Source organism: Fringilla coelebs (assembly GCF_963513975.1).
Source record: "Fringilla coelebs genome assembly, chromosome: 8".
In the NCBI taxonomy this organism is placed as follows: domain Eukaryota; kingdom Metazoa; phylum Chordata; class Aves; order Passeriformes; family Fringillidae; genus Fringilla; species Fringilla coelebs.
Window position 1 is genome coordinate 5,229,534 of NC_140066.1, and position 25,566 is coordinate 5,255,099.

At 44.4% G+C, this 25,566-nt stretch overlaps 1 protein-coding gene across 2 annotated transcripts in view; it reads left to right on the forward strand.

Annotated features, from left to right (window-relative positions):
• Positions 1-25,566, forward strand: part of PRKG1 (protein kinase cGMP-dependent 1) — a gene marked incomplete at its 5' end in the record, with an annotated part of 340,143 nt that overhangs the window by 157,625 nt on the left and 156,952 nt on the right. For both annotated transcript variants that reach the window (XM_084210094.1, XM_084210093.1), the window contains one exon: positions 6,308-6,421. In XM_084210094.1, coding sequence (XP_084066220.1) covers positions 6,308-6,421 — 114 coding nt within the window. The remainder of the gene's footprint in view (positions 1-6,307; positions 6,422-25,566) is intronic.

Below are 25,566 nucleotides of genomic sequence, written 5' to 3' on the forward strand. Positions count from 1 at the left end.
GCCCAGGGGAAGTTCCTTTATCCTTTTTTTAGCTGCTCTCAGTTCTCCCAGCCCCTCTCTGCCCCCAGGCTGCTGTTACAGATTTCCTCCTTTCTTTCCACTCCCTGCTTTTCAAAACCTGCAGCCGGGGTGGAAACTGGGATGGAGCTGTGCTCTTATCTCCAGTAATCCTTCCTCTGGAGTGTGCCTTGATTGAAATCCAAGAGGTGTTGCTGAAGTCACAGCTCCAGGCTGCAGACGTGGCACACGTTGATTCATGGCTTCAAGCTCAGTTTCTAAACGATTTCTTAAAAGTCAGTGTTAAAAAGCAATTTTAGGATGTCATTTTTTGCTAGCAGGTCCCTGCCAGGGAGGTGGGGCCAGCTCGGTAAATACTTTTCTGGTTTTGGGTTTGTGCTGGTGTCAGGTTCTCCTAAATAAACTTTGGCACTGGAAATCCCTCCCAAAAAAAGAGGATTGCCAGGGTCTGGTTTTGGGGAGGGTGCCCCAGTTCCATCACACTGGGATTGCCTCCCCCAGAGGGTTTGAGAGGAGCTAAAATCAGTTTGTTCAACTCCAAATGCATTTGCTGAAGGGACTTGGAGCTTGTCACCAGTTACAGCTGGAGGTTTGAGAGCCAGAATTCAGGTCTTGCTCCATTTCCCTTCCTCTTGGGTTTTATCCAACGAGGGTTTTTGGGAATGGGATATGGATGAGGCTCTGCAGGGTCATCAATCTCCAGGCTGCCCAGCTGCCCTCTGTTCAGTTGCTCTTCATTTGCACAGCTCTAAAAGATTGAGCTTTAAACTGCTGCTGCAGGAGCTTAAAACCAAATAAGCCTGGGAAATGCTATCAGAATTTATTTGGCTTTTCCCAGGGAGACATCTGAGGAAAAATGCTATTTTCTCCATATTCAAAGCACTCTCTCAACAATTTGCAGTGGGAAAACAACTTGAAATTTGGCAAAATGTGCATTATTTATTTTTTTCCTCACTGATATTGTAGTTATTCTGTCAGAACTTTCCTGAATTTGGGTTAGGGAGAAACTTGTATTTCCCACATACACAGGGGCTTGTCACTGTAAGGGTAACTTGTTCTTTGTCTCAAGAGCCATTTTTGAAATATATTCAGCCTTGTTCAGGAAAATCTGCAGATCCAGAGTGATATTTCCTAAAGAAAACTTTCTGCAAACAATCATTCCTCAGTTTTCAGAGCAGAGCTTGAATAGCATCCAACAAACCAAGCTGCAGTCCAAGTGTGAAACAGGCACAGATGAAATCAAATATTGAATAGTCATTCATGAATGCTGTGCACTGAATTGAGGGAATCCTCCTCCCACCCCTCCTGGCATTTTTTGGAGTTGTGGGATGAAATTTATATCTTAGGAAGACATGAGTTCATGTTGAACCCTGCTTTTTTACATTCCTCATTTTTCACTAGCAGTGCTTGTATTTTCAACCTGGCATGGGAATGTGATGAATACTTAGTGCCTTTATGTGAGAATCAGCCTTTTTTTAACTTTGTCTAAGGGTCCAGGACTTGAAGAGGGCCCAGAAATGTGAATAATACTAAAATCCATTGCTCTTATCCATTTCCCAAAGGCACTGCTGGGACAGACAACTGAAAATAAGGAATTAGGCCTTGCAGGTGTCTGCTGGGTATGGAGAAATACAAGGTAGGAATGTTCCTGGCTCATTCCTGCTGTTGAAGCATTTACTGGACAACAGAAGAAACACTTTTTTTTGGTACAGAAAAATCCACCTGGGATTCTCAGATACCCTGTTGGATATTCTTGTATCTTTAAAATTCAGATTTATTTGGATTTGGGAGTCATGGGAGGTTTTGGCTTGAAGCAGCAAGTGCCCTTTCCCCTGTGCTGGTAAGAAGAAGGGAGAGCTGATAATGCAGTGCAAAAACTTAGTCTATTGTATAAATCACACACAGGATGACAAGTTCCTCAGGTCAATTTAATCTGTTTTCTTCTGTGCCTGGAAAGAGAAAACGACCATTTAATTATTGGGGGGAAAAAAATGATCTTCCTGATTGAGAGAGTCACATGAGTGCAATTTACTTTATCCTTCCATTCATTTGAGGGACATGGATGCAGTTCAACCAGAGATTTCAAGTTTAATTTCAAGCCAGTTATTTCAAGTTTAATTGGGTGGATACAGAGTGACAAAGCCCCCAATGTCCCCATCCAAACAAAACCTCTGTGCTTTGCTGGTGGCGTTGTAGGGGACAGAATTGATCCTGCTTTGTTCTTACGTGCTTCATTCATATTTTTCTTCTTCTGTGGTTAAAATGATCCATGTTTGACTTGGCATTCTGGGAGGTTATTCAGGAATTTATACCAGAGCACAGGTTCCCCATCCCTGGAAGTGCCCAAGGCCAGGTTTTGGATCACCCTGACACAGTGGAAGGTGTCCCTGCCCATGGCAGGGGTGGCACTGGCTGAGCTTAAAGGTCCCTTCCAAACCATTCCATGATTTTCCACGTATAGATGATTTTCTAGGAACTATTTCCATGACTCCTGAAACATCTGGACAGAGATGCACTGGCAGTAATTCAGTGTCAGCCTATTTGAATCCTGTTTTATTCCGTGTCAGCCTGGTTTTTGTTCACAGTCTGGAATTCCAGGATGGTTTGGGTTGGAAGGGACCCTTAAAGCTCATCCTGCTACGACCAGGGACACCTTCCACTATCTAAAACCTCCCCTAAATCCCGGCTTTAGTTTTGATATTGGGAATATTCTTCACACTCCTCAGGCACCCAGGGGAGGATTCCCAGTGCCCGGGGCACAACCCCATGAATAATTAATGAATAATTCATGAGTAATGCGGACCATTATCGGTTTGTGTTCCCAAACAAACACCAGCCTTAGCGCATCGTCATCCGACCGGCTCTGAAGTCACGCAGCCACTTAGCAATTAAAACTTTAATTGCTCCACAATTAAATTGGCAACTACAATGTAATTAGCACGTGGGGTTTAATTTGGGAAAGCCAGGCTCTGGCTGGGAGGCCCAAGGTTCAGGGAAGTGAGCTGGCTGGGGACCAGGATAGCAAGGGAAGCTTTTCCCTCTTGGATTTCATGGAATATCCCCAAACATCGTTCAACACCAACTCGTGGGTTTTTCATAAGAAAAGCTTAATTTCATGAAGTTTTAGTGAACCTCCCAGAAATCTTGCAAAGCAACAGGGTGACGTGAGGCTCTGGCACAGGTTGCCCGGAGCAGCTGTGGCTGCCCCATCCCAGAACCAAAGAACCAAAGAACTGAGACTTGGGGGTCTGCAGAATCCAAAATATTTTGAGTTCTGCATGGTCAAAGGGATTGTTGGAGCTGTTTCTGTTGGGAGGAGGCTGGTGGCTTGTGGAGGCGTTGAACTCTTTTATTGACCCTTATCTCTGGTCACCTTCTCGTGTTCATCCTGGAGAGGGAATGGCTGGAGCCCTTGGAACTGGGGAATTGAAGGCACTGAGATTTTTATTTTATGCTCTGTTTGGAAAATCAAACACATTGCCCATTGCTATGGAATAGCTTCTTGCAGCTGACAGAAAAGTGCACTGTTTGTATGCCAACTAATGCTCCCCAAAATCAGCTCAAGCTGTAAATTAAATATAATGTTAAATTCAATAATGCTCAATATTTGGACTGAAGTGCAGCATTTTCTGATTCTCCTGCCTGGAGAGAAGCATCTCTTGCATTATTTAGTGTTTATCTGATGGAGATGCCAAGGCAAGCTGCAGATGTATCTCCATTAATTGATCAATATTGTGTTGTATTCCATTTGGTTCCTTTATCTGCTTGATACAGCAGAACAATTTGTTTGCTCCATGGAAAACTGCACTCTATAAGCTGCCAGGTAGGAAAAGAAAATTGGAAAAAATCTTACAGAAGCCCTTAGATCTTTTAATTCCATGAGAGGTGAATTTTGCTCATGGTCTGGGCATCTTATGGTGAGGTATTTAAAGTTCCAGATTGCTTAGTTACACAGCAGGGGAATGGGAGGCTCTCTCCAGGATAATAAATTGTAATTAAAGAGCACATTAATTACCAAACCACAGAGCATTGTTTTATCTAATCTTACCAATACCCAATACCTGCAATATCATGCTGGGAAATCTTCTCCTTACTTTTAAAACAAGTATTTTAATTTCATCAGCGATGTGTTCCTTGTGCTCCCCAACACTTGGGAATAATGTGATCCCATCTGTGAATTACTGCTCAGAATTGCCCATCTTTCTTTGGAGCCCATGAGCCAAAAGTCAGGTAAAGTAATTTCCTCTGCAGTTTTTTGTTGTCAGCTTTATCCAGCAGAGCTTTTTGCAGAAAAAGCTGCTGAAACTCAGTTCTATTAAACAAAAAATTACATTCTTCAAAATGATTTAGGAATCTCTGAAGTGTGGGAGGCTCCACTAAAGGCTGATATTGCTCATTCTTGAGATAAACACCTATTTTTGTTCTTCTTGTTAGATTGATACTTAATATGAAGAAATGAATCAAACATTTATAAAAATAGTCATAAAAATTAACTTGCAATGAAGATATTGGAGTCCTCCCCCAGCTCTGCTTCTGTATCACAGAAAACACTGCTGCCATTTTACACTCCCACAGCCCAGGTAACTTTTAGGTCGTAATATTTACCAAACAGCCACTCTCAGCTTGATAAATAATCATCTTTTCTGACCTAAATGAGTCTGTGCTTCAGTTCTCTGATTGCATTCTGTGATCCCTGAAGCTGTTTCCCAGTTTGGGGTGTCAGGGGAGGTTTTTTAGTGGCTGCTAAGATTTGAAAGCTTTGCTCTTTTTTCCCCACCCTTTTGTTTTTTGGTTTTTTTTGGTGGGAATAACCCCCTCACGTCTGTCCCCTCTTCCTTCTCTTCTCCTGGCTCTTTTTTTTTTTCAAATCTAGCTTTTTAAACCCTCCAATATTTAAAAGATGGGTCACTTCCAACCTCCCAGGTTGGTGCTGAGCTCCTTTCTTTCCATCCAACCTGGGATTTTAACCCTTCCTCACCCATCCCTTCCCAGGATGAGCTGGTAAAGCAGATTTCCCCTCATTAAATGAGATATTCAGAAAGGCAAGGGGTGGAGAGATGGGAATTAAATAATAGCCAGGGGTCAGAGTAATTTTCTATGATAGTTCTGTTACTCATGGATTCTGTTCTCAGGGAAAATCACCAAAATTACACCACCATTTTCATGTGGGGTGTTAAAGACCTAAATCTTTTCCTTTTTGAACACAAAAAATTGGGGGAAATTTCACCTGAAAGTCTAAGGGGTGAAACGAAGTTCACACTGAGTGTGGTGTACTGTATGTACTCTAGAGATGCTATGTAGGCACAGATTTTGTGGTAATTGGAGTGGAACCTCATCCCCAGTGTCTCAAGCCTCATCCCACAGCCTCAATCTGCCCCAAGGGAAATATAGGCTGGATGTTAGGAATAAGTTTTTTATAGAGAGGGTGATAAAGTTCTGGAATGTTCTGCCCAGGGAGGTGGTGGAGTCACCATCCCTGGGTGTGTTTAAAACAGACTGGATGTGGCACTGGGTGCCAGGGTTTAGTTGAGGTGTTGGGGCTGGGTTGGACTCAATGATCTTGGAGGTCTCTCCCAACCCAACCCAGAGATTCTGTGAATTCTAATGAGCTGCAGCTGTGCAGGACAGGTGACTGATATTGAAATTAATGAGCTGTTAATGAGCCCAGGGGCACTGACCAATCACCAGGGAGCAGAGGGCACACAGGTGCAGTGCATTACCCATGAGGGTATAAAAGGTGGGGCTGAAGAACAGGCAGGGCAGTTGCTTGCAGCCTTCTGAAGTGTTGGGGTGTTATTCTGTACACCTGAAGCCTTCTGACCTGGTAAGGTGTTGCTCTGGTTGGGCTGAAGCTCTCTGAAAATGTTTGGTGATACTCTGTGTATTGTGGCCCTCTCAACTGCAACAATGCTCTACTAGAAAATACTTAAGTGTTAAAAGTTTCTGCGTGCATCAGTTGGTTTTAACCTTTTTCTGAAAATATGTGCTCTTATTCGTAATATTTAGGTCCTTTTGAAGTTGTAAGGCCCTGGTGGTTTTTTATTTTTGTTCACAGAATGCAATTCCAGGATGATTTGGGTTGGAAGGGACCTTAAATTTTATCCAATTCCACCCCCTGTTATGGCCAGGGAACCTTTCCCTATCCCAGGCTGCTCCAAGCCCTATCCAACCTGGCCTGTAATCAAATAAATTTTAAAATTTAAACCTAAAAAACCATTTGCCTTCCTTTTAAAGCATCTGAAATGAATTGCCCTTTTAAAATTGTATTTCTCTCTTCTTTTTCTCACAGATGGGAAGGTTGAAGTGACAAAAGAGGGAGTGAAGCTCTGCACCATGGGACCTGGCAAAGTTTTTGGGGAGTTAGCCATCCTCTACAACTGCACCCGGACAGCTACTGTCAAAAGTAAGAGCATTTAAAAAGTTTTTTTTCAACCTCTTCACTTGGAAGCTGCAGCCTCTTTTAGGTGTTTCTCTTTCTGAGTGAATTCCACTCTTTAGGGCATGGATTTTGGTATGGAATTTAGGCACTCTGTGCAAAGGGGATGCAGAGGAAATGCATTGTTCAGTCTCTCAGGTTAGTCCTAGCTTGCACCACAGTTTTCCTTACAATTGCTGCTGGATCTCATGATAATTATTTTCTTATTGCCTGGAAGACCCTTTCTAACCTATGTAAAGGGTAACTTAGTAAGCCAAGCTTAGTTTTTGTTCAGGATAAATTACTATTTTCCCACTAAGCTGACTAAAATCAGGGAAAAAAAAAACCTAGATGGCACTTGACCCCCTGCTCTAAACTCCACAGCACTTCTCCTCTTACCTGTTTTCTTTTATGAATGTTCTGGGCAAAAGCTTGGCTTGCACAATTAAGCAGAGGAAATAAATCACATTGCTATGCATGACTTAAATGGGTTTTTGTTTACATTCAGATGCAGATATAGGAAATCACAGCTCTCCTTGATCTTGAGGACAAGAGTTGATGGTGGTGTCTGAAGCAGAGAGAGAGATAATGATAAATAGTTGTGTGGTTTTAAGGTGCTGTGGGGGAGGAGTCAAAAGAGTACAGATGGTACAGAGAAATCCAAACAGGAGGTACAAAGTTAAATAATACAAACTTGAATAATACAAACCAGTGGTATTCTTGTGCCAGAATAATGAGCTGTGCGAGTCCCTGCTCTGAAGAAAGCCTTTTCCAAATATCTAATTGTGCCTCAAAAAAAGAGAGAGGGAAAAGAATGAGAAAGCAGGAACAGATAAGTGGATTATTTTCTGCAGGATGTGCTGTTCTCTGTAGGGCTCAAGGACATGACTGATGTTCTCTGTTCTCACCTGTGCAAACCTTGCCTTTTCCCAAGTGCTGGGGACCTCAGGTGAGGCTGAAAACTCCAGAGAAGCAGCAGGTTTGTGTGATAAATACAGCTGGGGAAAGTTGGGCAGAGCTGAGAGAAAGGTCACACCCTAGGAAAGGCAGTGAGAGCATGTTCTGCTTCCCTTGGGAATGTAGAGCTGGAGGGGGCTGAGTGGAATCCCACAGAACCACTCTGTCCCTGTGGCCATTCCCCCCTGCTTGTGCAAGGCATTCCCTCTGCACATTTTCCTGTATTTTTTCCCCCTTACTGCCTTCTCCAGACTGGCACGTGGCATTGTTGTCCCAAATCCCTTTGTCCTGGTTAAACTGGGGCAGGAGTGAGGTCACTGCTCAGAGAATCCTTGCCTCAAGGAAAAGGAATGTGTGTAATCAGAGTTCTGCTGGGTTTTAATCCCTTTCCCAGGGCCAGCAAGGGACTTTGGAGGACTTTTCTCTCTGGTTAGTGCCCAGGTCAGTGCAGTTGGGGTTGTAATGAGCTTGGGGAGCTGCTGCAGCTGAGGATGTGGAGGTGCTCACATCCCCTCTGGGCACGGTGTTGAGTTAGCTGGTCCTACACAGCTTCAAACACCTGCTTGTTCCTTTGAGAAGTGAGCAATGGATGTGCTAAATCCCATGAAAGGTGAGGGGTGGTAAATACTCCATTAAGCCCTGGCTCATGCCAAGGTTTATTTTGTGAGAAATAAAATTGGTGATTGTAGTGAGAGCAGACACTCAGCACTGGTGGTGAAGAACTGGCAGGGAGCACCATCCAGCTCCCATTTGGAGAAACTCAGGGATTCCCAGTTTTCAGGGATTCCCAGTTTTCAGTTTTCAGCTTTCCATCATCTCCAGAGTGTCAGGAGCATGTTTTGATGGGCCTGCCTGTACTTCATTAGGAGGACATTAAGTGCTGCTTTCTGAGGATGAAGTTGCAGCAGAGGCTGAGTGAAGGATGGATTTATGGGGGTGTGGAGCTCTGTGTTACAGCTGGGCCATGATGAGGTGTCAGCTGAGTTGACATCTCCAGCTGGAACTGGGTTTTATGTGTACCCTGGCTTTGGTTTGTAAATAATAAAGATTTTAATGTCATTACTCACTGTTAGTGTACATGGGCTCTTCAGCTTGTGCTCACTCTGCAGGAGCAAACTTCAGCTATAAATCACTGCAGGAAGGGCTTTGTCTTTGCAACAGAATTTAGGAGACATTAAAATTTAATGATTCTGATCTGACTCCTGTCTCATAATGACCTCTTTAATAAGACAATCCAGGGCTTTGAAAAGCCTGCCCCAGGAGCACTATTAATATTTTTTTTCCCTGTCATTGCAGTCTTAAATAAAAGCAGGGTGGGGTTTGAGTTCAAGCAGGGCATGGGAAGAACCCAAACCCTTGGGTGCTGAGGAGCACTGGGGAAGGCAGGGACACATCTCCTGACACGTGGCCTTCTTTTAAGATAAATGTACAATTTTTGACAGCTGATTTTTGTTTGGCTATTCTGCAGTGTTTGCCTGACATTTCCAGATATTAGTAGAGGGTTGGGGAGGTTTTTTTGGTTTGCTTTTTCTTCTTCTGGTAGAAACTGGTCAGTCTGCTCAGAGTATGGAATTGTCAAGGCTTTCTGACTCCTTGTTGTTCACAGATCACCTTCCACTGCACGCTCAGTGAAATCCAAATCAGCAGTAATTTCTCCCTCTCTCTGTATTGATTATCCAGAGTTGTCAAGTGCCTGCATGCAAACTTGGATGCTGCTTGCAATTCAAAGCAGCACCACAGACTTTTCTCCCTGATTCCAACAAATAATTAGGTTCAGATTGAGGAAAGCACCACTTTTTATGGCTTCACCTAAAATTATGTCTCTGAGCCTCTGTTTTTAGAGACAAAAGGAAAAAAGGGCTATGAGGTGTCAGCAAAAAGAAGATAAAGATAAAAACCCCCCAGCTGAATTGGGGTTGTGTTTAAAACATTGTGGTTCTTCATTTTGATAACAAGACATGGGAGGAAGTGAAATTAATCTGCTGTTAATATTGTGCCGAAGTCTCATTCCTCTTAAAGAACAATGTGTGAGCAGATTTTTGCAGGTGATTTTGTGGAAGGAGCAGATTCTCCATCCTCTAAGGATATTCTGCTTGTTTTAGAAGTGGTCTTAACACCTGAAATAGATTCTCTTGGGGGCAAAATTCAAATAAAACCATCCCTTAGAAACATCTCTGTGCGAGGCTGACGATTTCAGGGGAGGTACGCTCCACACCAGCTTGTGTTTTCAGGACAACTACTAGCAAAAAAAAAATACAAAAAAAAAAACCAAGGCAGGCAGAGGCTGAAATTATTAAACTCTAAATTATGTAAATCCTTCTGCTGGCCCTCAAAAGGCAGCACAAGAGTCCCTCAAGCTGCTGTGCTTGCCAGCTGCACTAATTGTACAAAACCCGGCGCGGCGCAGAGGGATTAAGGCAGGAGCTCAGCTCTTCCTTGCCAAGCCTGGATGAGTTTGAATTTTCAGCTGCTGGTTTTTGTTTTAATGGAGTCCTCTGCACTGCTTGCTGCAGCCCCAGGAATGACAGAACTTTCTGAGGAGCTCGGTAACGTGGATAATTTGTGGGGGAAAAGAAGGCAGCAGCGAGTTGCCAATTAAAACTGCAGAGACTCGTTAAAGCCTTGCAGAAGGATGTTGCCTTTAGACAGCCTCCTCCAACAATTACAGGAATAAAGTTTGTTCAGCTCTCCTTAAAACACACTTTGGAAGGAAGTTGACTTTTAGATACTCAACTGTTTGATTAAAATCTCTCTGATATTACATGGAGATAAGAAACCTGGGATGGCCCAGCCAGTCTGGTGTGCCTGGTGGGAGGTAAATGGAATATAAATGGATATATCCTGGGAGAAAGTAATTTAAACTCACCCTTCCACTGCCTGTATTTTACTGTGACCTTTACAGGTCTTGCAAGTAATGTGACAAAATGGGATTGGATTATTCCTCCAAGGGGATGGTAATGAGAAAATGATGTTGAGGACAATGGACAAGGTGTAGCAGGAGTTTTTTTTTTCCCCTTCTTCCGGAGCATCTTCAGGATGGCATTTCTGTGGCTCCTTTTTTCTATCTTTGGGATCACAGAATCCCAGAATGGTTTGGGTTGGAAGGGACCTTAAGTCCCATCCCACCCCTGACATGGGCAGGGACATCTTCCACCATCCCAGGCTGCTCCAAACCCCTTCCAGCCTGGCCTTGGGCACTGCCAGGGATCCAGGGGTACCCTGTGCCAGGGAACAATTCCTCATTCCCAATATCCCATCTAACTCTGCCTTTTGGCATTGGGAAGCCATTCCCTGTGTCCTGTCCCTCCATCCCTTGTCCCCAGTCCCTCTCCAGCTCTCCTGGAACCCCTTTAGGCCTTGGCAGGGGCTCTGAGCTCTCCCTGGAGCCTTCTCCAGGTGAACACCTGGAGGTTCTGCCATCATGAGCAGCTTTAAGGCTGGGTATTTATTTATGGGAAAAACTTTCAGTATTAAATCCATGTTTAAAAACCCTATAGACCTGTATGGCCAAGCAGATAAAGTAACAATAAATAACCAAAACCTGATTCTTGGGTCTGATAGAGAAGGAGGGTGATCACCATTCCAGCAAAATGAAATGTTCCTGTTGTTCTGGAATACTTGAAGAAATAATTCTGTTGATATTTTTCACGTTGATTTAATTGCTGAGTGGATTGAGCTGAGTTCCCATCACTTAAACATGGTTATAAGGAGATGATGGCTTTCTCTGTGCAACCCTTGAAGAATTAGTTAATATTAATAGCAGATGTCAGATAATTAGTTCATAAAAGCTCCCATTTCATCCCTTTTTAGAGATGTCACTGAAAATGTTGCTGATGTTTGAAATATGGCCAGAGCAGCTGTGAGAAATGAGGTGACTGAACTTTGCTGTTGACAGTAAAGCTTTGCTTTGGGCAGAGTTTGATAAACAAGGGGATGCAATGGAATATTTGCCATAAATATTAATTTATGGGCTCAGTGACATGTGATCTTTTCCCAGATTAAAATGCAACAGACATCACAGGGGCTGGGTTTGCCCCACATGATGTGAAATTTCTCATTCTGGATTATTTCCTGGTAGTAACTGGGGAACAAGAGGCCACTTGGCACCAAGACAGGCCCAGAACTGATCAATTTGTGTTTCAGAACCGAAGCAAGCACTGCCTTCTGTTCTCTTGAGCCACTTTTAGAAGCTCTTTGCTGACATGAAGCCACCCCAAGCTGCTTTTCCTGCTGTCCATAAAAGCAGAGATCTCCTCCATGGTATTGACTGTGTGACCTTAAATCCATTTGCTCGTGGCAATGATGCAGCAATATTCAAATTGATGGAATGATAATAATTCCAATAATAATTACAATTCCCGTGATGGAATCCTGAAGGCTGGAAAAGACCTCAGGTCCCCCCTGAGCCTCCTTTGCTCCAGGCTGAGCCCCTGCCCAGCTCAGAGTGCCACTATTTCCCCAGTTTGGGGTGCTGTAGTTTACTTGCATTTATCTGAAGTTCCCTGGCAAAGATGGATTTCACATTATTGTGGTGCCAGGGTTAAAAGCATTTGGATACGAAATAAATTGACTAAACTGCAGATAGGCTTTTTAATTAAAAAAAAAAAAAGGCACCAAACAAGTTCTCTGTATTTCACGTTTGAAAAACTCATTATATTTCATGAATTGTATCTTCTCTGGGAATGGAAGAGCTTTTATTTATCTTTAGGCTGCAATAAAACCCATCCAGACAACAGCAATGTTGACAACTGCATTCACTCCTCTGAAGTTATTTGCAAAAGCCTTTACTCCACAATATCAAAGTCAGTAGTGTTTGAAATGGGTTTGCTCAAGCTCTGCCCTTTGCAGCCTGTGCCTGACACCCAGCTGGAGGAAATGAGATTTAAATAGTGTCTCTTTTTTAATTAACTGCAGCAATGAGGGGCCTGGGAAGAGGCTCAGCTATTTTTTGTTTTTTGTTTTTTTGGGTTTTTTTTTAGGGTAGTCCATGGCCTCTGTACACAGCAGGAGGTGCAGGTGGCACCTTAAAGCTGTCTTGTCTTTTCCTCTGACATGGCCTGGACACCCTGGATTGTTTTTTTTTTGATGGGAATTGAGGTGAACTCCAGACATCAGAAGAGATCTGACAGCAGTGGGAGCTAAGTGCAGAGATCTGAACAAGGCAAAACCCTGGCTGCCTTTGAAGGAATAGAATTGTCTTTATTTCTTGTGTTTGTTTTTCAGCTCTGAGGTCACTCTGCCTGGCTTATCTGTAGTAGAGGGCAGGAGCAGAGGCTGATTGAATTCACACAAGGCACCCAACTTGCAGCCTGTCTTTTAAACTTGGCTTTTCTTTGCCTGATGAGGCTCACAGGAGCTGCCTGCAGTGGGATGAGTTGCCTGAGTGGGTTTGTCTGTGTCCCCTGCCCCAGATACACCTGAGACACTGCTGGGATGTGCCTCTCCCCATTCCCTCCTTGGGGAGGCACATTCTCCCCTTAAATGCTGTTTAGCATCTGCTCAGATCCTGCATTCCCTGTTTGAGGAGTCCCTTCAACCTCTTCAGACTCCTTTTTGTGCTTCCAATTTCTTCTGCCTCTGTTCTTGTGATCCCTCACCATTTCTGTGATTCTTCCATTGCAGAGAGCCCAAACACAGATTTATTTTTGTCAGACACTCTCTGCTAGCACAGCACAATTGGCTTTGCTCTTGGGGAAACAGAGGGAATTCAGGTGAGCTGAGCTGATTCAAGGAAGCAGTTTTCTGTGTGAAGGACCTCAGGAAAGCTTCTCCAACCTTTTTTTGGGAGAGGGGCATTGTCCAACAGGTCTTGGCACCCTGAAGTTACCTTGACCCAGAGGGACACTCAGGATTTTTTTTTGTTTTTGGTTGAGGTTGGGATTAAATGTGTGAGATGGTATTTTTTTTGGTGAGATGGTGTTTTTTGTTGGGACTTAGATATTTATTACTTCTTATTTATATTATAGTTTCATGAGCTGTGAGGTCTACAATAATTTACTCTCATGAGTTAAAAAAGAAGGTGTATCTCTTTATACACAAGGTTTTTCAAGGATAAACTGTTTAATTAAGAAATTACACAAATTATTTTTACTTTTAAGTTAATAACTAACAACCTTGTGGTCTGCAATGAGGACTTTTTTATCCAGTTACCCAAACCCATGAACAAGAAGGATCAGCTTCTGCCTTAAACCTTCTATCTTGCTATATGTTTATTATTATATGCTAAAACCTTAAACTCTGAGTTTCCCACCATGTGATATCACACACTTCTATTCAAACAGCACACCCATAATCCCAGTTCTGCCATTCCATTTTGGAAGCCTTCTCCATGGCATCAGTGTTCTCTTGGGGGTCAGTGTTTGTTAAAACAGAAAGTCCAAAATTCTCAGCAACAACAGGACACCTGCTTGGAAAACAATTTTTCCTTCCTGTCCAACCTAAACCTCTCCAAGTGCATCTCCTGAGATGGAGCCATGTCATGTTATTCCAGAGCACACCTCTGTGCCCAGGGACACAGGAGCTGCTTTGGGAAGGAGTCTGGGTTAACCATTAACCCTCCATAAATGCTAAACCCCCCCCCTTGGGTGATTTTTTTTCCCTACAGCTGGGTAAACACTTGCTGGCAGGAGGGAGGGGAGCACATGGGAATGGGGAGAGTGCTTAGGGCAGTGGTGACAAAAGAGGGAAAAGTGTTTCAAATCCTCTTTATTCTGTGTTGTGGTGTTTGGGGAAGATTTAACAGCTTTAAGGTGCTCTCCTGCTTCACACTGGGAGGTTTTTGGACATGGCCCAGTTTGGGTGGGGACATCAGGAGCCCTGGAGAGCTCATCCCCATTGTCCCACCTTTCCCAGGGCATGGCATTTCCTTTTATTGGAGGGAAAGATCCACCTGGAGTGAAGCTCACAGCTCAGATTGAGTTGAGATTTGTGCTGTGTTTTGGAAGCTTGACTTTGGATAAGCCCTTCCTGTCTGAAAAACTGGGATAATTTGAATTTGCAGGCCTGAGATTGGCAACTTCCTGGGGAGGGGCTGGTTTATCCCATACCATCAGCACTGTAAATACAAGTAATAATTATTTGTTTGGCTTTGCTGGTGACAGCTTTGTGATTGAACAAAAAAAAATAAATCTCAGCCTGTCCCATCCTAGGAAGTGTCCTAAGGCCAGGTTGGACAGCCTTGGAGTCTTAAAGGGAGTTTTTAAAAATCCATTTTCAAAATGAAGGATTTTGAATCTTCAGAGAGCCAAATACTTCAGTGTTGGTTGGGATTTTCTTTTTCTTTTTTTTTTTAATTTGGCTGCACAAATATTTGCCTGCTTCAAATGAATTGTAAAAGCTTTATGGTGTTTGCTTAATCGCTGGTGCGTTTTTAATTGTTGCTTGACAAACATTGTAATATCTAAAAAGACTCAGTAATTCCCCAGCTTTATGGAGCACTGGGAAAGGAGATAATCTTGTTTTGGCTGCTGCTACTGCAGAGTTTTTTGGGGTTTAAAAGAAATCCTCCTTGCAAGTGCAGGAAGATGATGATGGCTGTATTTAACAGCTGATATTCAATTCCTGCTTCATTACTAAAATAATCCCCCTCAATTGTGGGCAAATAAAATGCTTCATCACTCCATCAGCCACTGCAAGAAACTGAGAGGCTCCCAGGCTTTGCTGTGCCCTCATTTCCTCCTGCTTATTAACAAAACACATCAGTAATCATGTATTTTTATCCCTGGTTAACCCCTTGCAAACTTCCTTCCTTCCAAGAAATATTTATTCCATAACTCTTTGTGTGGAATGAGCTTGCAGGCAGGTCTGGGATGGGATACACTGCACAGGATGATCACATCCTGGTAATCCAGAGCCCCAGGAGCAGCTGGCATGGCAGGCTCTCCTTCAGCTGCTTTTGGCATTTTGGCAGGAGAAAAGCAGGGATGTGCTGCATTCCCAGTGGGAATGGGAATATATTCTAGATCTCTTCAGTGGGAATGTATAAAAAAGAGATGTAAAGCCAGGCATGGAAACAAGCAGGCTCATTAGCACAGTGCCCCTTGGGGGTGCTTTAATGTGTTTTTGAATGACTTTCTCATTAGTGGCTAGAAAATAGGGGTTCCATTCTTGCTGGATCAGTGGTGGGTGCTCCTGGATCCTGCACTCCTGGGGTCACTTCCCAAATAAATTGGTGTCACTCCAGCACCTGGATGTGTTCATCACAGAGATGCTCTGGTGCCAATCTATCACCCAGCAAAACCCCAGAATCAATGGGTTTGTGATGGCTGTAGCTTCTAAAAAAAAAAAAATTAATAAAATTGCAGACTGTTTTGGGTTGGAAGGGACATTAAATCCCATCCAGTGTCACCCCTGCCATGGCAGGGACACCTTCCACTGTCCCAGGCTGCTCCAAGCCCCAAAGTCCAACCTGGCCTTGGGGCAGCCACAGCTGCTCTGGGCACCCTGTGCCAGGGAACAATTCCTCCCCAATATCCCATAAATCTCACCTCTTCTAATTCAGAACCCTTCCCCTTGTCCCATCACTATCTAACCATGCAAATACTCCCTCTCTCTCTTTTTTAGAAGCTCCCTTTTGCTACTGGAAGGTGCTTTAAGGTCTCCCTGGAGACTTTCTGTGCTGGGAAGATGGAGAGGTGGCAGAGATCCATTGAAAATGTACACTTTTAAATTTCTCTGGGGAAGGTTTACAGCTGAGAACAACCAAGAAGACTGAGCAGTTTGTCAGGCAGTGAGGTTTTTTTTTTTGGAGGATGGTAAATTTGGAGGAGCCAATCTTAATTTTCCAGCTTAGTTTGCAAATTAAGTCTTCTTTTCTGAGAACAAAACTCATGTTATGAAAGCATCTTTATAAACAGTTTGTAATTGCTTTAATTTGATAAAGGCAAAGTGTTCCCAGCTTTGTCCTCTAATATCAGTTTATCCTTCAACAGCATGAGAGCAGAACTTGGGGAAGAAATGATTCCTTGTGGAAAGAAACACTCATTTCCATATTCTTTCTCTCCTTTTTTTTTTTTTTTTTTTTTTAATGTTCTGTTGTAGCTAATGAGCTGCTGTGGGTTTGTGTGAGCCATGAACATTGTGAATTCCTTGTGTGTCTGCTCTCAGCCCTCACATTAGGACTGGAACAACGTTAATGTCTTTTAATCACCTCTGTAATTCCTGCTGCACTGGGGTGTTACAGCTCTGGGCTGTGCTGGGTGGAACAGGGAGCTGACACACACTGCTGTGGATCCCTCCAAACCCAAGTGCTCCAGGCTGTTGGAGATGAGCACAAATAATCCCCCACAAGTAAAATGTCTTTGTGATCTAATTCTGGAGCCCCCAGTGCTTTGGTGCTGGGACAGGAACAGGCACTGGGGGCTTTGGGAGCTTGTGTTTGTGTTCCAGCCTGGGAATGGGGTGAGGCACTTCAGAGCTGCACATCCACCTAGGAGGATTTCATCTTGGTAAAATGGTATTTATTCTCTGCCTGCTGCCGAGGTTTGAGGCTGATGTCACATCCACGTGAGGATCATGGAATCCCAGAATGGTTTGGGGTGGGAAGGGACCTTAAAGCTCAGCTCATTCCCACCCCTGCTACACCCAGGGACACCTTCCACCATCCCAGGCTGCTCCAAGCCCCAAAGTCCAGCCTGGCTTTGGGCACTGCCAGGGATCCAGGGGCAGCCACAGCTGCTCTGGGCACCCTGTGCCAGGGCACAATTCTCTCCTAAAATCCTATCTAAATTTCCCCCTTGTCCCTCCATCCCTTGTACAGAGTCTCTCTCCATCTCTCCTGTAGTCCCTTCAGGCCCTGCAAAGCCACAATTTGGTCACCCCAAAGCTTCTCCTCTCCAGGTGAACAATCCCAGCTCTCCCAGCCTTTCCTCCATCCCTCTGCCCATCCTGTAGCCTCCCCCTGGGCTCTCCCCAGCAGCTCCAGGTCCCTCCTGTGCTGGGGACAGCTGTGTGTCCCAGGGTGCTGGCAGTGAGGGACCAGCAGGGCACACATTCCATGCTGGCAAGGCCACAAGAGTGGTTTGTTGTTGGGAACTTTGTCTCCAAAAGGTTTTCTTAGTGAAAGGAGGAAATATTCCTGATCCCAGAGATTCTAACTGAGGGTTTGTGCTGGTCTTGTTATGCCCTAAACTCACTAAAGCTGCCTGATGCCATTTAGGGATTCCAGCATCTGATACATTCCAGAGTCCACTGGAAACACCCCAGAAATCCTGGGGCTGCAAGTCCCAGCCACTCAAGTCCACATTTTCTAAAATCAGGGATTTTAGAAGCCTGTAAAGGTTAACTACATTAAAAGCCAGCCTCTGCCAGCCCTCCTGAGGAGAGTGGCCTGTCTGGGAGACCTTTTGTGGATGAATTGTGTTGTGATGTGGAGTTATTTTGCAGCTTCTCTAACTTATTTTCCCCGAATATTTGTCAAGTTGCATGTAATATTTCTGGAATAGGGGAGGCATTAACCTTTATTAACCACTGCAGAGACTGAAACTCCTAAAGACTGACGGGGTAATTAAGGCAACATCTCGGGGTGACTTCACTGCTCCTCAAACTCCATTAATTCTTGTGACAGTGATGACTTTCAGTGCAGTAATAATTAGTTTTTCCTCCTTGTATGGAAAAACATTCTGTGAATCACTGCTGTAAATTCACTTTGAGTCCAAAGACATCTGAATTAATCAATGATCCTGCAGTTATTTCCACGTCCCAAGAGATTGGAATGGCAAAGATTCCAGAGGCTGGGACAAGCAGCACAGCTGGATGTACAAACTCCTCCTGTCATGACACCAGTGAGGGGATTCTGAATGGTTTGGGATAGGCTGGGCATTTATATCCTGCAGGAGTTAATCCTGGCCACTTATTGCATGTTCAGGCCTTGAATTACGAAGGTGTGATTTCCAGGCTTTGGGAATAGATTCATTAGGAAAGGCTTGTTCAGCTTCTCTCTGCTCTCCTTGGGTTCTGTTCTGATCAGCATTAAAAGCTGATTGTCAGGTCCATGCAATAAATCCTCTCATGGAATTATGGAATACCCTGAGCTGGAGGATGATCCAGTCCAACTCCTGCTCCTGCACAGACACCCCAGCAATCCCACTCTGTCCAAACTCCCCTTGACACCTTCTGGGTTTGCATCCACCTTTTCCTCCTGTTCTTTTGCCTGCAGTTTCCAAGCCCTTGTGAGGTGTGTGCTGGAAACAGAAGGGATGGGTGTCACTGTCTTATTTGTTGGAAAAATCCCTTCACCCAGGATTTTTCTTCTGGGAAGCTGAGAAGCCTCAGAGAAAAAGGAAAAAAGTTCTTATCTCATTTGCTCCTCCTGTGTTTTGCTCATGTGGAATGTGTTTGGAGATTGTTTATCCAACAGGTGATTGTTCTATTGGATTCTGCTGTGAGTTGTTTTGACTCAATGGCCAAGCTGTGTTGGGACTCTGAAGAGAGTCAAGAGTTTTCATTATTATCTTTTTAGCCTTCTGTAAGTATCCTGTCTCTTTCTTTGCTATAATCTAGTTTAGTATTCTTTAATATAATATAGTACCATAAAATAATCAGTCAGCCTTCTGAGAACATGGAGTCAGATTCATCATTCCTTCCTACCACAGGGCACCCCAAAAATGCAAGAGATGGGTACTGGGGAATAGGGATTTTAAGACCTGGGGAGAGGTTCCACCTGTGGGCAGGAAGTTTGAGCACACACCAACAAGGGCTTTTGCCTGTCTGGAATGAGCCTGTAAAGCTCCAAGGTGATGCAATGCAATTCCAGGTTGTATTTGTCAGAGGAAAGAATTCCTTGCTGATCAAATCCTGTGGATGGTTTGTCTTGGCAAACAGCGAGAGGATGGTCCCGTTTTAAATCCTGTGCATTGATGTTGTGTGTTGTGAGATTATTTTATGTTTGGTGCTGAGATTTGTGCTGGGGGAGTTGGGATTGTTCAGCCTGGGGAAGAGAAGCTCTGTGGCTGCCCTGAAAGTGTCCAAGGCCAGGTTGGATGGGGCTTGGAGCAGCCTGGGGTACTGGAAGGTGTCCTTGGCAAGGGGTGGGATGAGATGGGCTTTAAGGCCCTTTCCTACTCCAGCTTTTTCCCTGATCCAGTAATTCATATATAAACTCATACCTTTTTGCCCATGAGCTCTGTTTTATAAAAACAATTTTCCAGTCTGAATTGCTTTTCCTAAACTCTCTGCAAAGCCTCTGTTTATAAAGTGGGTATTAAAATGGGCTGAAAATTGTCTGGTCACAAAGTCAATGCTCTCAATTCCCATGCAAATGGTTCATTTTGTTCTTTAAGCTGTTATTTACACACAGTGGTCTGTGAATGTTTATATGCAATGGCAATTCAACAAGTCCTGGGAAGGAACTGGAATTCAAGAGGCTTCAGTAAAATTGTGTGGTGCAGATTTCACAGTAGATTTGGTTAAAACCATTTTTCCCTATTTAGTTTGTCACTAATCGCTGCTTTCACTAATTACTTTTTTTGTCTTGAACAACTGCTTGGAACAGCTCCACAAAAGCCAATTTGTTGTGTTCATCATGCAAAATATGCCACGACCAATTACACTGCGTGAGCCTGTGTATTTAAAATACAATAAATCATCAGAACACAGACCAGAATTTATTTTTCCTGTGTGAACATAGAAATTAATCCATGATTTTCCTTAAGGTGGTTTTATGGCTGTGCCAACTTCTTGTGTCATAGCATCATTTTGTGCTCTGTGTCAAGGTGGCAAACCTGCCCCTGTGGCAGACCCTCTCTGTGCACATGTGCAGATCTGTGCTTGCCTTCGTGGTTTAATTCTTTAGCTTTGCATTCAGCATCTTTCCAAATGATTCCAGTGATTCATTTTGGGATGACAAATTCTGTATTTTTAGCTGTTTTATCCCAGCTGCTGGGATAACTGCTGGGAGCAGCAGAGGCTGCAGCCAGTGATGCACAAAGGGGAGGAGCCCAGCCTGGCTGCCAGACCCCCCCCAAGTGACTCTGCTGGTTTTATGCTGTTGGCAGATAAATTACAAAATTATCCCAGTGAGACAGGACTGACTGGCCAGCTCCTGATACCAGGGCAAACAATATTCTGGGGGGTGGGAGCTTACCTGCTTTTATCTCTCCCTTTTACACATGGTTTTAGCAGATTTTTAATTTCCCAGAGCATCTGGGAGGCCTGCAGCTGGCTTGGCACGTGGTGGGAAGCCCAGTTTGTTTAGCCAGTGGGTTATTTAGTAATAATAATTAGTTTATTTCATTTTATCTGTCCTCCTGTTGGAGATGTGTGCACGGGAAGGAAGCAGTGGAAATTGGCCCACCCAGACCTGGAGTCACAGAAAAGACTAAGCAGTTCCTCAAGAGCTTTCGGGAGAAGGCAGGGCAAGAAGAAGTTTTTTGGAAGGAGACCTAAATATGAGCATTTTTCATGCATTTAGGACAAGAAGCTCAAAAATCCTGAATAGGAGTGTGGCTCTGAATCCTCTTTGGAGATTGGCATTCCCCCAGGGAATTGCTGCATGTGGGCTCTGAGGGTCCCTGGTGCACTGAGTGGGATGTGTGGAAATGATGGGAATGAGCCAGCTACAGATCAGCCTCTCTAATGGGGTGTTACAGCAAAATTACCACAAAGAAAAGCTGGGATGGAGCAGAGTTCCTGCTTCAGTTGGTGTTGTCCTTGTGTCCCAGTGGAATGTCCCAGCTTTTGCTCCCTGGGCACCCACGGGTTCCTCTGTGGCATCATCCTTGTGTTTGAGTGTGTCATGTTCAGCTCCATCTGCCACCAGGGACTCCAGAGGGATGGAGCAGCTCTGCTGGGAGCAAAGGCTGGGAGAGCTGGGATTGTTCACCTGGAGAGGAGAAGCTTTGGGCTGACCAAATTGTGGCCTTGCAGGGCCTGAAGGAGCTACAGGAGAGATGGAAAGAGACTCTGTACAAGGGATGGAGGGACAGGACACAGGGAATGGCTTCCCAATGCCAGAGGGCAGGGCTGGATGGGATATTGGGAATGAGGAATTGTTCCCTGGCAGGGTGGGCTGGCCCTGGCACAGGGTGGATCCCTGGCTGTGCCCAAGGCCCAAGGTTGGACTTTGGGGCTTGGAGCAGCCTGGGACAGTGGAAGGTGTCCCTGCCCATGGCAGGGGTGGCACTGGATGGGATTTAAAGGTCCGTTCCCACCCAAACCATTCTGGGATTCCATGACATTGTCTTGGCTGAGGCTGGTGGTGTGTGGCTGGGTGTCCCACTGGGCTTTGGTGGTATGTGGCTGGGTGTCCCACTGGGCTTTGGTGACAATGTGACCTGGTTGGGGCCCTGGGGACCAGGACAGAAGATCCACCCTGGAACAAATTTGATTTGCACAGAGAATCAGCCGCTTCCTGGTAGAACCCCATGGATCCATGGTGATTGATGGTAATCTGTGATGATCTGTGGTGATTGACAGTGATCTGTGATGGCCCATGGTGATCCATCATGGTTGAGGGTGATCCACGGTGATCCAGTTGTGATTGATGGTGTTCCATGGTGATCTGTCATGATTGACTGTGATCCATGGTGATTTATGGTGATCCATCATGACTAACGCTGATTGACAGTGACCCATGGTGTTTTATGATGATCCATGGTGCTCCATCATGATTGATGGTGGTCTATGGTGATTGATAGTGATTTATGATGATGCTTGATGATCCATGGTGATTGATAGGGATTTATGATGATCCATGGTGATTGACTGTGATCCATCATGATTGACTTTGATCCATGGTGACTGACAGTGATCCATGGTGGTCCATGGTGTTTGACTTTGTTCCATGGTGATTGATAGTGATTTATGATGATCCATGGTGCTCCATCATGATTGATGGTGATCCATGGTGATTGATAGTGATTTATGATGATCCTTGGTGATCCATGGTGATTGATAGTGATTTATGATGATTCTTGGTGATCCATGGTGATTGATAGTGATTTATGATGATCTTTGGTGATCCATGGTGATTGATAGTGATTTATGATGATCCTTGGTGATCCATGGTGATTGATAATGATTTATGATGATCCTTGATGATCCATGCTGATAGTGATCCATGGTGATTGATAGGGATTTATGATGATCCTTGATGATCCATGGTGATTTATGATGATCCATGATGATCCATGGTGATTGATGATGATTTATGATGACTCATGGTGGTCTCTGGTGATTTATGATGACCCATGGTGACTGATGGTGATCCATGGAGATCCAAGCTGTGGTGGCCTCTGGAAGCCCTGATCTTGGTGTAGCACACAATGAGGTTTTGGGGACACGGAGCAGCAGATCCAGGACCTCCCCAGCTGACAAAGCTCTGTCCACCTTCCTGTCTGGGGATAAAATTTCCATGGGGAAAATAAGCAAAATTTCCATTCCTGTTCAGTACATCCCCAGTGGCTTTGGTTCACCTGATTCCTTTTCCTTTTTTGCCTCAGCTATTTAATCCTGTTCATTAAGTGTTTCATTAGTTGCACTGATCCCTCAGTTAATCTGTTATCAAAAAAATATAATTGAATTTAACTTCCCAGCACAACCCAGTTTAGATGGATAAAATTCTAGGCTAATGACTTGGTTTGCTTCTATTAATTGTCAGAATTCCTGTAATTAGGCTGAGAATCTTCTTCTGTTGACATGAGATCTACAATATTGCTCATCCCAGGGAAATAGTTTTCAAACAGTGCAAATAAATGTTGTGGTAGGAAACAGAACAGTGTTGAAATAGGAGGGCTTCTGGATTGGTTTGAAGGCAGCTTGGGAAGAAAAAGCATTTGTGGAATTTTTTGGCTGTTCCATCCCTGTGTTGCTGAGAAATAGGGTTGTATTTAGAGCTTTTGCAGTAAAGATAAATCTTTATAAAGGGGAGGGAATTCCTCCTAAACCATTGCTTCCAGCAGTAAAAGGCTTTGGGAATACAACAGCCTTTGGTGTGGAGACTTTATACTGCTCCAGGTATTTCCATTGCAAGCAGGTGACAACAGATGAGGGGTTTTTGGTGAGTAAATGTGCTGCTAAATGAGTGATGGACTATTAATTAACCAGCAGCTTCAACCCTGTGCTAGTCCCTAAGGGGTGACCAGGTGATTCGGGGGGAAATGCAGGAGGGGGAGCAGGTCAGGATCCTGCAGCTTGGGTTTTGTGGAGCTGTGTGCAGTTGTTTCACTAAGAACAACTGTTAAAATCCCTCACAAGCTGAGCATTTCAAATAATTTCAGCTTCCCCAGCAGCTGGCTGATCAAATCCCTCATGGAAGCTTCAGAATTCTCATTTAGGATATTTAGTGGCTTGTTCTGTAAAATCAGTGGAGTTGCACAGAATAGAACATGAAGTGTTGTGTAATCCCTTCTGCTGAGGGGAGGGCAAAACCCAAAGCCTAAAGCAGTCCAAGTAAGGTCTGGGTTGCTTTTGTTATATCCCATCTCCAAAAACAATTGCAATTTCTGTTTTATCCAGAATCTTGGAATGGTTTGTGTTGGAAAGGACCTTGAAGTTCATCCAGTCCCACCCCCTGCCATGAGCAGAGACATTTTCCACTATCTCAGGTTGCCCCAAGCCCCATCCAACCTGGCCTGGAACTTTTTTATGTTGAAAAGGAGATAAAAGAGATGGGAAAAACCTCCTAAAGGTTTTGTTGATTAATGCAGGTTTCAATTCCCACTCCCAATGTTCTTTCCCTTTCCACAGCCTTTTTCAAGGCATATCCTCCTGGATGGGCTTCCATTTCTCTGCAGCACTCAGGGAATAGGAATCACTTGCCATCCTAAATTTGATGGGCTTGCTCCATCTGTGCATGATGGTTTTTACAGGAAAACAACAGTTTGGGGATGTCCCAGAGTTCCTAAGCTCACTGTTCTGAAAGAAAAAGTCTTAGGAAGGAGTTTTCCACTGAGGTTACTTATTTTTAGGAAATAATTCCTTGTATCCTACTGGAAGGCAGCAGTGAGGACAGGTCTTAGATTTCTTATTTCCCAGGAAGCAGGTGGGTAAAACAATTCCTAAATTTGAAAGGTGAACATTTTTGAAATGGAAGGAGTGCAGTAGGAAGGGTGATAGATGTATTTTTTGGCAAATAATACAAATGTGTATTTTTTGGCAAATATCTCCTGGCTCATTCACTCAAATGCCCTGGACAGGTGTGGATGAGTCAATCCCTTACGTCAGAGATGGGCTTTAAAATGGAAAGGCAGCTTTGCCACAGGAATATCACCCTCAGAGGAAACATTCCTTTTCCCTGGAGGAAATGAATCCCAAATTAAAAAAGCCAGGAGCAGAGCAAATGCCCCCCATGGTTCAGCACCCCAGGGCCATTCTAGCAGTGGTTGTGCAGAGCAATACTCATAAATCAGGGTTTGCAGCAGGAAGTACCAAGCTCAGATGGGATTTTTATTTGCAGTCATGCCTTGGTCCAAGTGGTGTTTGAAAATGAATGGAATTCTCTTGTGGGGCTTGCAGGTCACAGCTCATTTGTGCTGCTGTGGGAGACGTGCCACCTCTTCTGCCATGGGCAGGGACAGTGACAGCAGCCCTGGGGACACCTCATTCCTCCCACAGCTTTGGACAAGGGGTGGAGGGACAGCACACAGGGAATGGCTGCCCAGTGCCAGAGATGGATGGGATATTGGGAATGGGGAATTGTTCCCTGGCAGGGTGGGCAGGCCCTGGCACAGGGTGCCCAGAGCAGCTGTGGCTGCCCCTGGATCCCTGGCAGTGCCCAAGGCCAGGCTGGACTTTGGGGCTTGGAGCAGCCTGGGACAGTGGAAGGTGTCCCTGCCCATGGCAGGGGCAGGAATAAATGATCTTTAATTCCCTTCCAACCCAAACCAGCCTGGGAGTCTCAGTTACACCCTGAACACAGCCAGGGTGTATTCATGATTCTCCCAGGTGACATTATCCCCCTGACATGAAATGATGGAAATGGTGGGATGTGGAGTAGGAAAAGCCCATCTCCTCTTGTATCTTTGCTTGCAGAGGGACACCTCCTGTCCCTGTCAGTGTCTTTCAGTCACCAGGGATGATAAATGCAATATTTGTGCCTTTCACATGAAAATGGGATCATTCCCAGGGAGGTCTGGAGACTCTTTTATTAGAAAGTGTCCTTCATTAGAAAGCATATCAATGGGGGAATGGGGAATGGGAGGACATCTCTATTTATGCCATTCACTGTTTTCTTTGATCAT